General features: G+C 44.2%; 1 protein-coding gene across 1 annotated transcript in view; it reads right to left on the bottom strand.

The window, feature by feature from the left end:
- GABRR1 (gamma-aminobutyric acid type A receptor subunit rho1) overlaps positions 1-12264 on the bottom strand; it is a 36077-nt gene that overhangs the window by 12514 nt on the left and 11299 nt on the right. Inside the window, exon 2 of the mRNA XM_007533535.2 lies at positions 2688-2794. Coding sequence (XP_007533597.1) covers positions 2688-2794 — 107 coding nt within the window. The remainder of the gene's footprint in view (positions 1-2687; positions 2795-12264) is intronic.

The following is a 12264-nucleotide window of genomic DNA, read 5'->3' as shown; positions in this document are numbered from 1 at the left end:
TACATGCATAGCATTTCTCGGTTTTCCACATAACAATACAACCCCCACTAGGTCCTCTGTCATCCTTTTCCAGGACCTGTACTCTCCCCTCCACCCACACCAGAGTCTTTTACTTTGGTGCAAAACACCAACTCCAGTTATTAGGATTTCTTTCTGGTTACACATGCCCTCTTTTTTCTTTCTCTTCCTCCTCCTTATCTTACTTCTTATTTTGCCACCAGAATTATTGCTAGGGCTCCTGCCTCCATGATTGCACTACTCTTGGTGGAGCCTCAGGTATGAGAGTCTGTTTGCAGAATCATTGTGCTATCTTCCCCTGCCCAATTGCACTACACTTAATGATTCTTCTTCCTCCTCTCTCTCTTTTTTTTTAATAGAGACAAAGAGGCAATGGGAGATAGTGAAAGAGACCACAGCAATGATATTTCCTTCAGTGAAGTGGTGGCAGGACTTGAATATGGATCATGTACATGGCAAAGAAGCACATTATCCAAGTCAACTATTTGGCCTGGACTTTTTTTTTAAATGATATCTGTATTAATGAGAGAGACAGGGACAGACAGAGAGAGAGAGAGACAGAGAGATCAGAACATCATTCTGGTGCATTCACTACCTGGGATTAAACTTGGGACCTCATGCTCTTAACTACAACACTTACTTCTGGCCACTGTGATTGATACCTCTCAGCATTTTCAATGGACTCTTATTATTATTATTTTTCCTAGATAGAGGGTGAGAGGGTGATTGAGTGGGACAGAGAGAATGAGATAGTAGAGATACCACAACACTCTTCCACTCCCCCCATGCAGGTGTTCTCATGTGGTGGCCGGGCACTCAAACTCAGGTCCCTACACATGGTTCTTCTTCTAGCATTTGCCCTTCTTCCAGGGCCAGCCAACAGCGTCAGGTTGAGCCTGATGTAAAGTTTCGAGCCCTCCTTTGAATCTGGAGAGGTGGCAGTCGTTGACTATGTGGGTCATAGTCTGTCTGTAGCCGCAGGGGCAGTTCGGGTCGTCTCTGGCTCCCCAGCGATGGAACATAGCGGCGCACCGGCCATGGCCTGTTCTATAGCAATTGAGGAGGGCCCAACACAAGGTAAAGTGAGTGCGCTCTCAGGTCTGATGAAACGTCAAGTCACAGTTAGGTGACCAAAGGGATTGACTCCTCAAAATGAACTCACCTACTTGATCCTATGGCCCTACTAATTGTGTTCCCTTTCTCAGCTCCTGGAAGTCAGTACCTCTGTCATACCATGAGAAAAGCATTGGTTGGTCAAAGGTGTACAGAACCAAAGTTATATTCAGGCCATTGAACGAAACAGTGATCTATGGCTTTACCACACGATGGAGCAGCTCCTAGGTGGACAGAAACAAGCCAGCGTGGCCTTGAAAAATGTCAAACTTCTTTCCCCCCCCATGCCTGGGCCATAAAACCTTATTGTTCATAAGTACTTTCATGGTTGATGAAATAACTCACTTGGATAGTGAGTTCTGCTACTCAAACTCGGGTTCTATCAGCTCCCACTGCATTGAAGGAAGCTTTGGTGTTGTGGTCTCTCTTGCTCTTTCGTCTTCTCGTTCTTGCACTCTGGTTCTATCTAGAAAAATAAATAGGGGTTGTACAGTGGTGCACCCAATTGAGTACTCATGTTACCATGCACAAGGACCCTGGTTCTCACTTGCAAGGTCAGTGAAGCAGTGCTGCAGGAGTCTCTCTGCCTCTCTCCCTCCCTATCATCTCTCAGTTTCTTTCTGTCCTAAGAAATAAAAATGAATAAAAAATTTAAAATTAATAACTACAAGTGCTTTTTTTAAAAAAGCATTCTCACAGGTCCAAAAAGGATGACAGAGGACCTAGTGGGCGTTGTATTGTTATATGGAAAACTGGGAAATGTTATGCATGTACAAACTATGTATTTACTGTCAAATGTAAGAAAATTAATTCCCCAATAAAGAAATTTTAAAAAGCCTTCTCAGGATGACAACCTAGTTCACCTGGATAGTGTATTTGCTTTGTTATGTACGCAACCCAAGTTGGAGCCTGGCTCCCACTGCATGGGAGCAAATTTTGATGCCATGGTGTTTTTTTTCCTTGTGTTCTGTCTCTCTGCCTCTGTCTCTTTCTCTGGAAAAGTTGGCCCAGAGCAGTGAACCCTGGAGTGTATTAGGAGTGAAAAGGATGAGCAGAGACTATCCCCCCTCCTTTTAGAATCTGTATATGCTTTGGTTGAAGGGGACTGGAAAAAAAATGAAAGGCATAAAAATGAGTTCTAAAATCATGTGCCGCCCTCACCCCTCCCCCCAGGCCCCAGAAAAATAAATCCCCTGTAAGGATGAAAACCCTCTGTGACACTAAGAGGGCTGGAATCTGGCAGATACAGCTGGAGCTGCCAAGCACCCCGACAGCCAGGCCTCTGCACTTAGCCGTCACTCTCTCAGTCACACTCATTACATTAAGCCCAACAGACTGCATCTTGCCCTCAGATATGGGTCCACAGCTGCCTCTGGCAGGCAGACAGACAGGAACAAATCCAGCTATGTTGGTGCATTTTCAGGAGGCAGTTGCCCTGGCCTCAGTCCTCCTGAGTCACTCTGATTAGAATAGCCCTCTCAGGGGCAAGTGAAGTTAGCTGGGCATTTCTTTGGCTCGGTAGACCCTAAGAAAGAAACCAAGAGGTTCTTCCCTACCTCCGAAGCCTGGTCTCATACTGAAGTCATGGTCATCAATCCTCAGCAGCTGCTCTGATTTGGTCAGTGGGGATTTGGTGATGTCAGGGCTTCGTTTCAGAGCTGGGCTGTGGAGGAGAGCAGGCAGTGGGGAGAGAATAGAAGGGTGGGTGATAAAGCAACATACCAATTATGTATTCAATAAAGTCAGATTAAGATAAAAATAAAAACCAATAAAACAAAACAAAAAGAGCCACGTGTTGGTTGGCAAGAAAGCCCATTTGCATAGTGTACCTGCTTTGTCATGAGTGTGACCCAGATTAGAACCTGGCCCCCACTGCACTGCAGAAAACTTTCTCTCCTTCTACCTCCGTTTCTCTCTAGTTGAAAAGTTGATCCAAGGGTCACACAGTGGGACACCCTTCTGACCGTGTGGAAGAACCAGGGTTCAATCTCCCAGTCCCCACCTGTACGGGGGGAAGTTTCACAAGCTATAAATAAAGTGTTTCTCTCTCCCATCACCATTTCATCCCCCCTTTCAATTTCTCTCTGTCTTATCAAATAAAAGAAAATAAAATGAGGGAGGAAATGGCTGCCAGGAACTGTGGAATCATTGTATAGGCACCAAGTTACAGTAATAACCCTGGATGACAAAAAATAAAAATAAATAAGAAGAAGAAGAAAGAGAGAAGAGAGAAGAGAGAAGAGAGAAGGAGAAGGGAGGGGAGGGGAGAGAAGGAGCGGGGAGGGGAGAGGGAGAGCAGGGAGGGGAGGGAAGGGGAGGGGAAGGGCAAGAAAAGTCAAGCTAGAACTGTGAGGCTCTGGTGATGACAAAAAACATGCTTTACCAGTCAGTTTAACCAGATATATAGTATCTCTTCTTCCAGGCTACTAAGTATCCCCTCTTCCTTTCTCTAGTTTTCTGGATAAACAAACTGACCCAAAGGTTCCCAGGCATTGGCTTAGAAATAGTAATCCACCTTCTGCAACCCACAATGACCCTGGGTCCATACTCCCAGAGGGATAGAGAATGGGAAAGCTATCAGGGGAGGGGATGGGACATGGAGACTGGGTGGTGGAAATTGTGTGGAGTTGTAATCCTCCTATCCTATGGTTTTGTTAATGTCGCCTTTCTTAAATAAATAAATTTTAAAAAAAAGAAACAGTAATCCCAGAATCCACCTCTAGATATGGGAAATCTAGAAATGGAACCTAGACACTGATATTTTAAGAAGTTTCCCAAATGATTTTCCTTTTAAATTTTTTTAGAATTTTGTTTTGTTTTGTTTTTAGTGTGAGAGGGTGAGAGATAAAGATACACACAGAGAGACCAGAGTACTGCTCAGTTTTGGCTTATGGTAGTGCTGGGGATTGAACCTAGGACCCCATTTCAGGCATGAAAGCTGTTTGCATAACCGTTATGCTCTCTTCCTGGCCCCCAAATGATTGTCATTTGTGACAAAGTCTGAGAATCATTGGCCCTGGTCTTATTAGCAACTCTAGCCCCAGATATGCCTTGCCCATTTGGAGAGGGTTTGAACTAGAGGACAGAAGTTCTGTGTGTTGACAGAACTTGGTCCCAGACTCTGAAGGTCTGTCCTATGGAGGAAGGACAGACTTGCCCTTGAAATAGTCATCCATCTTGAAGACACCACCAATGTGTCCTGGAGCTCAGCTTCCCCAGAGACTCATCCTACTAGGGAAAGAGAGAGGCAGACTGAGAGTATGGACCGACCAGTCAACGCCCATGTTCAGCGAGGAAGCAATTACAGAAGCCAGACCTTCTACCTTCTGCAACCCTCAATGACCCTGGGTCCATGCTCCCAGAGGGATAGAGAATGGGAAAGCTATCGGGGGAGGGGGTGGGATATGGAGATTGGGCGGTGGGAATTGTGTGGAGTTGTACCCCTCCTACCCTATGGTTTTGTTAATTAATCCTTTCTTAAATAAAAAAAAAAAAGAAATAGTCATCCATCTTTTGTTCTGTACATAGCATCTCAGGAACAGTACAGCAGAAAATAAGCTCAAGTGAAAAAGTAGCAGGTATTATAATTTTTAAAATATTTATTTATTTATTTTCTCTTTTGTTGCCCTTTTTATTGTTGTAGTTATTATTGTTGTTATTATTAATGTTGTTGTTGTTGGATAGGACAGAGAGAAATGGAGAGAGGAGGGGAAGACAGAGAGGGGGAGAGAACGACACCTGCAGACCTGCTTCACCGCTTGTGAAGCGACTCCCCTGCAGGTGGGGAGCCGGAGCCGGGGGCTTGAATCGGGATCCTTATGCCAGTCCTTGCGCTTTGCGCCACGTGAGGTATTATAATTTAAGGTTCTCCAACAACAAGTAATGGACATCACAAAATTGGGGGTCTCTAACACTGAAGAAAACTACTCTCACTGTGGATGGGAGACAACCACAGGATGCAGACTGCTACTCTGACACTGTCTGCTCTTTGTCTTCAAGTCACTTGTTTGCCAAGATTCAGTTTCCTCAAGCTAGGAAAAGGTAAAGCTCAGAAGACAGTTCAGTGTATTAGAGCACAGGACTTGCATGCCTGAAGCCCCAGAGTTCCTAAATTCAGTCCCAGGCACCAGTATAAGCTGGGCTCTCTCTCTCTCTCTCTCTCTCTCTCTCTCTCTCTCTCTCCCCTTCTCTCTCTCTCTCTCCCAGTCTCTCTCACCATCTACCCAGAAAGAAGAAGAGTCTGTTGGGAACAATGGAATCACACAGGTGCAAACCCCCCAGTAAAGACCTGGCAGAATAAATAAATCTTAAAAGAAAAAGGGAAATTCTTAGACCCAGCAAGGAGTAAATGAGACCCTGTGTGCTTCAGTAATTTTCTAAAATGGTGCATAGGTGAGGAGGTGCCGTCATTACTGAGTCAGCAGGAAGTTTCCTTGTGAATGACTATGCTGGCAGTTGGGGAAATGGCTCTGGGAAACTCTGAATTCATGAATCAGGGCTGATATATGCTGCCTATGCATGTAAGGCAGAAGACCCATCTTCATCACATCTTCCCCTACTCCCAAGTGGAATGAGAAGCCCCACCCACCCACACCTTTTGTTCCTCCTTCCTCTTATCTCCCACCCTCTGCTTCCTGCTCCATGGCCAAAGGTGGGACCATTGTTAAACAGCTAAGCTGTGGGGAAGGAGACATGTGCATTTACTGCCCTGCCTACCTAATTTGTGCTCAGCTTTATGTGCTTCTGGGCTCATCTCCTGTGAACATTTAAAACAAAGGCATTCTAGGAGCACAAACCAACACATCCTTCACCACTCAGATTTGCCTCATATCTAACCAGAATAAAACATGAAAGAAAAAAAAAAGAAAAAGAAGGAGAAGCAGCAGCAGTTTGGGAAGATCAAGCTTTAGGGCACTGATCTGGCCTTTAATTTCTTTTAAACCTGGGGCCAGGAAATAGCTCACTTGGCAGAACATGCTCCTCACATGATACCCTAGGTTGGAACCTCAATACCATGTGGAAGAACTACAGCAGTCAAGAAAAAAGAGTGTAGTGCTTTTTATGGTCTCTCCCTCCTCTTTTTCCTTCTTTCTCTATACAAACATACATACATATATCCTAAATAAAAGGATGAGAAATTCAGCTGGGGAGTGACAGAATCTTGCAAGACTCTGGCACCACACATATATTTATATTCTTTAAATTTTTGATGAGTATTTTCTTGGTACCCACAGATGCAGAGACTGGAGAATTGGTAACTTAGAGGCATTATTTAGAGAGGTCCAACTTAAACTACCTATTCTTCCATTGGTCTACCTAGGCCTGAAACTGATGCCACTTTGCCTCTCATCCTTCCTTTCTTCCTTCCTTCCTTTCATTTAGATAGAGACAAAGAGGCAAGAGAGCATTAAAGAAATCACAACACTGAGGCTCCCTTCAATGCCATAGGTGCTGGCCTCAAATCTGAATCATACATATGGTAAAGCAGTGCACTATCCAAGTGAGCTATTTTGCCTGCTTTTTTTTTTTTAATGTTTAATTTTAATGGGAGAGATAAATCTATAGAGAAAGATACAGAGAGAGAGAGAGAGAGAGCCGCACCAGAGTACTGCTTAGCTCTGGGGCAACCGGGGTCTTAAAGCCTGAAGCATGAGAATCTTTTGCATACAGGGCTCATTGCCTGCACTACGAATCCACTGCTCCTGGCAGCCATATTTTTTCTGTTGTTGTTGCAGTTATTGTTGCTGTCAGATAGGACAGAGAGCAACTGGGAGTCGGGGGGGTAGCGCAGCGGGTTAAGTGCAGTGGCGCCAAGCGCAAGGACCGGTCTAAGAATCCTGGTTCAGGGGGTTGGGCGGTGGCGCAGTGGGTTAAGCGCATGTGGCTCAAAGCGCAAGGACCGGCATAAGGATCCCGGTTTGAACCCTCGGCTCCCCACCTGCAGGGGAGTCGCTTCACAGGCGGTGAAGCAGGTCTGCAGGTGTCTTTCTCTCCCCCTCTCTGTCTTCCCCTCCTCTCTCCATTTCTCTCTGTCCTATCCAACAACTAACAACATCAACAATGGCAATAATAGTAAACACAACGAGGCTACAACAACACGGGCAACAAAAGGGGGAAAAATGGCCTCCAGGAGCGGTGGATTCATGGTGCAGGCACCGAGCCCAGCAATAACCCTGGAGGAAAAATTTAAAAAAGAGTCCTGGTTCAAGCCCCTGGCTCACCACCTGCAGGGGCGTCGTTTCACAAGTGGTGAAGCAGGTCTGCAGTTGTCTACCTTTCTCTTCTCCTCTCTGTCTTCCCCTCCTCTCTCCATTTCTCTCTGTCCTATCCAATAATGACTGCATCAACAATAACTACAACAATACAACATGTGCAACAAAAGGAAATAAATAAATAAACAAATAAATAAATAAATAAATGACAGAGAGCAACTGAGAGGAGGGGGAAGACAGAGAGGGGGAGAGAAAGATAAACACCTGCAGACCTGCTTCAAGGCTTGTGAAGCAACCCCCCTGCAGGTGGGGAGTGTGGACCTGAAACCTGAATCCCTGCACTGGAACTGGAACTTTGCACTATGTGTGCTTAGCCCAGTGTGTGGTGGCCTGGGCCCCATTGTGCTTTTTTAATGTTAAATATTTATTTATTTAGCATGAGAAAGAACAAAACACACACTATTCTGTCATGGTGGGGTAAAAGACTGAATCTGGGGTCCTCTACCTTCTGAGCCACGCTACCACCCACCCTCACCATTCTTTTTTTTTTTTAATACATTTTATTTTGTCTTGTGATCATTTAGTAGTTCTCAATTTTTTTTTTAAATTTCTTTATTGGGGAATTAATGTTTTACATTCAACAGTAAATACAATAGTTTGTACATGCATAACATTTCCCAGTTTTCCATATAACAATACAACTCCCACTAGGTCCTCTGTCATCCTTCTTGGATCTGTATTCACCCCACCTACCCACCCCAGAGTCTTTTACTTTGGTGCAATATGCCAGTTCCAGTTCAGGTGTTCTACTTGTGTTTTCTTTTCTGATCTTGTTTTTGAACTTCTGCCTGAGAGTGAGATCATCCCATATTCATCCTTCTGTTTCTGACTTATTTCACTTAACATGAATTTTTCAAGGTCCATCCAAGATCGGCTGAAAACAGTAAAGTCACCATTTTTTATAGCTGAGTAGAATATATATATATACCATAACTTGCTCAACCACTCATCTGTTATTGGACACCTGGGTTGTTGCTTCCAGGTTTTGGCTATTACAAATTGTGCTGCCAAGAACATATGTGTACACAGATCTTTTTGGATGGATGTGTTGGGTTCCTTAGGATATATCCCTAGGAGAAGAATTGCAGGATCATAGGGTAGGTCCATTTCTAGCCTTCTGAGAGTTCTCCATAGAGGTTGAACCAATTGACATTCCCACCAGTAGTACAGGAGGGTTCCTTTGACCCCACAACCTCTCCAGCATTTGCTGCTGTTACCTTTTTTAAAAAATTTATTTCTTTATTGGGGAATTAATGTTTTACATTCAACAGTAAATACAATAGTTTGTACATGCATAAAATTCCCCAGATTCCCATTTAACAATACAACCCCCACTATATCATTCATCATCTTTCATGGACCTGTATTCTCCCCACCCACCCACCCACCCCAGAGTCTTTTACTTTGGTGCAATATGCCAATTCCATTTCAGGTTCTACTTGTGTTTTCTTTTCTAATCTTGTTTTTCAACTTTGGCCTGAGACCCCCACCATTCTTGATGGCATTTTTGTTTGGTTGGTTTTAGCCTTTCTTTATTAATTTGAGAGAGAGAGAGATCAGAGTTCTGCTCTGGACTATGCACTGTTGGGCTCAAACACAGGGCCTCAGGCGTGGAAGTCCAGTGCTCCACTGCCACTCACCTTCCTGGCTATAAAATTCAGGTATTTTAAACTACATACCAGGATCTCCTTCCTGAAATATTAAAAATGGCAAGAAAGGAAGCCCATTTCCAAGTTCTCATTTTCCTGTCAAAATTAAGTTCTCTATCTTCCGAGAGGCAGAGTAATCTTGCCAGGTGCTCTGTTGCCAACTGAGTGAGCCTCATAGCAGATCCATCACAACAGGCCCTGCCCCCTCTCTACTGAGCCTCTAAGAGATGTTTTGGGGAAGCATTACCCACATACAAACTGGTTGAGAGTTAAAAAGTCAGCATTTTTCATTCTGCCCAACAGGGTAGAATGAAAACAGGTGTTAAACAAAGTATATACCCCCAAAGCCAGCAAGACAGCTCACCTGGGAAGGCACCTGCTTTCCCATGCACCTGAACTAAATTTTAGCCCAATCCCCACTACGTTGAGGGAAGAAGCTTCAATACATTAGTGTCTTTCCCTCTGTATCTTTGTCTCTGAGACAGATAATGTCTTGGTCTCCTCCTGCTAATAGGGGTAATGATCAGCCCTACCCCACAGAGATGTGAAAACAGACTCAAGTTGGAACTTTTAGCAGGAGTGAAGCCATAAGTAGTCTTAATGATTACTATTATTTACTGTGTGTCAGACTTCATTTCAAGACTAAGCTTTATGTCCCTGGTGGCAAAAGGATACCAATGGCATAAAAAATATTTCATTGAGGCTGATAAATTAGCCTTCCTGGACAGTGGACTTGCTTTTTCATGTGTGTGACCCAGGTTCAAGCCCAGCCTTCACCATAATGGAAGATGTTTAGGTGTTGTGATAGTAATCCCCCTCACACTCTGCTTCATCTCAGTCTCTCTTTTCTTATCTTGAAAAGTCAGCCAGGAGAGGTGAAGCCATGATGGCAAAAGCAAAACAAAACTTTCATGATGTATTTTACTTGAGTTTAAAGACAAATTACAGGGGGTAGGTGGTGGTACACCTGGTTAAGCACACATATACCATATGCAAGGAACCTGATTTGAATTCCCACTCCCCACCTGTGGGGGGTAGTGAGGCTTCACGGGTAGGGAAGCAGGTCTGCAGGTGTCTCTCTGTCTCTTTCCCTCTCTGTCTCACCCTCCTCTCTCAATTTATCTCTGTCCTATAAAAATAAAGAAAAAAGAAAGAAAGAGAGAGAGAAAGAGCGAGAGGGGAGGGGAGAGAAAGAAAGGAAAATGGCTGCTGGGATGGGTAGATTCATTATACAGGTGCCAAGCCTCAGTGATATTGCCTAGTGGCAATATAAAAAATAGTAAATAAATAAATATAGCCTCTCTCTCTCTCTTTCTCTCTCTCTCTGGACTGTAAAGATCTATGAGGTAAGGCACAGGCTATTAATGGATACTTTTCATCTTAAAATTATTTTCCAAAATGTTTCATGTGGATGTATAGCAAAGACATCACTTAAAATATTACACAATGATAAGAAAGGCTTTAAGGATCCTGCTTATTGGTCTGTCCTAGGCTGGCAGCCCAGCTTCATGAAGGTAAAGGGAAACCTGCAACTAGCTGATGCCATATTCTATTTTGGGCTCTCCCAGAACCCAAGTGAGAACTGGGTCAAGCTCAATTTCCAGTTCAAGCCCTGGTCTGATCCACCCTACCTCCCTTTTTAAGAGTCTTTTTAAGGGGCTGGTTTCTCATCTGACAAGTCACTTTTCTTTTTTTGTTTATTTACTTTTTCTTTTTCAGCTGACAAGTGCTGAGAGTCCCCAGAGGATCCAGCACTGGAAAATGTATAAGGTGACACAGGGGTCCACCACTTGTCACCTGTGCACCCATCCTGTCTTTGCTGACCCTCACTTGTCTTGGCCTACTGTTCAGAGAGCAGATCCATCCCCAGCCCAAGCTCTTCTCCCAGCCCTGGGACCCAGTCAGGCAGAGCTCACACATGTCTGTTTCATTTGCTGCCAAAGACATAATCCCAAGGCACTGGTCTCCACATGTCCCTCTGTGTCAGTGCAGGCAGGAAACACTGCACTCAGAAGGGCTTAGTGAATAATAGAATAAAAGGAAAAAATAGTATAGCCACAGGCCCTTTGGAATATAACTAAAATACACATACAAGCTATCTACAAAATAGAGGACCCCCCCCCCAATTCTTCATTTGCACTATTCCAGCCTTTAGGTCCATGATTGGTCAATAATTTGTTTGGCTTTGTATGTTAACTCTCTTTTCAGCCACCAGGTTCCAGGAGCATGATGCCAACCAGACTTCCCTGGACAGACAACTCTACCAATGTGTCCTGGAGCTCCACTTCTCCAGAGCTCCACCCTACTAGGGAAAGAGTGGAGGGTGGAAGTATGGGTAGACCTGTCAACTCCCATGTTCAGCTGGGAAGCAATTACAGAAGCCAGACCTTCAGCCTTCTGCATCCCACAATCACCTTGGGTCCATACTCCCAGAGGGTTAAAGAATAGGAAAGCTATCAAAAAAGGGATGGGATACAGAGATCTGATGGTGTGAATTTTGTGGAGTTCACCCCTCTTCTCCTATGGTTTAGTCAATGTTTCCTTTTTATAAATAAAAAAATTTAAAAAAGGACTCCTCCCTGTGTGGGCAGGCAGCGCTCAGGGAACCAACCAAGCCTACCAAGGCAGGAAGCCTTGGCTACCCATATCTCCACAGGTGAGATAGTGCCATCAGAGCTTAGTGAAGATGTTACAATACGGGAGCAACATAGACATTCCCAGATCATGGCACTGAGGTGGAGAAAGAATGAGGACTAGACACCTACCTTTTCATCTCCTACCAGAACCCAGTTTCCTAACTCTGTAAGCCAGGGGACAAGGATGCCCAAGTGACACAGCGCACCTAGTCATGCTTTACCTGCCATAGAGAAGATTCAAGGATGATCCAAGAATGACATCAAAATCAGCCAAGGAGATGCAGGCTCAGTAGGGAGAGCATAGAACTTACATGTATGAGGCCTCTGGTTCCCTCCTAGCACCACATATGTTGGAGCTCATTTCTCTCTCTCTCTTTCTCTCATTAATAAAGACATACTATAAAACCAAACAAACAAAAGAATGCCACCAAGAATTTTCAAGGAAGTGGCTCAGAAAGTGGAGGACTTATATACGTGCAGCCCCATGCATGACAGAATACAGTGTGTTTTGGTCTTTCTCATTCTATTAAATCAATCAGTCAATACTCATTTAAAAAAAAAAAAAAAGCTGGTAAT

This window comes from Erinaceus europaeus, chromosome 13 (genome assembly GCF_950295315.1).
Source record: "Erinaceus europaeus chromosome 13, mEriEur2.1, whole genome shotgun sequence".
Taxonomy (NCBI): domain Eukaryota; kingdom Metazoa; phylum Chordata; class Mammalia; order Eulipotyphla; family Erinaceidae; genus Erinaceus; species Erinaceus europaeus.
Note: the sequence above shows the minus strand (reverse complement) of the source record. Positions and strands in the feature narration are given on the sequence as shown.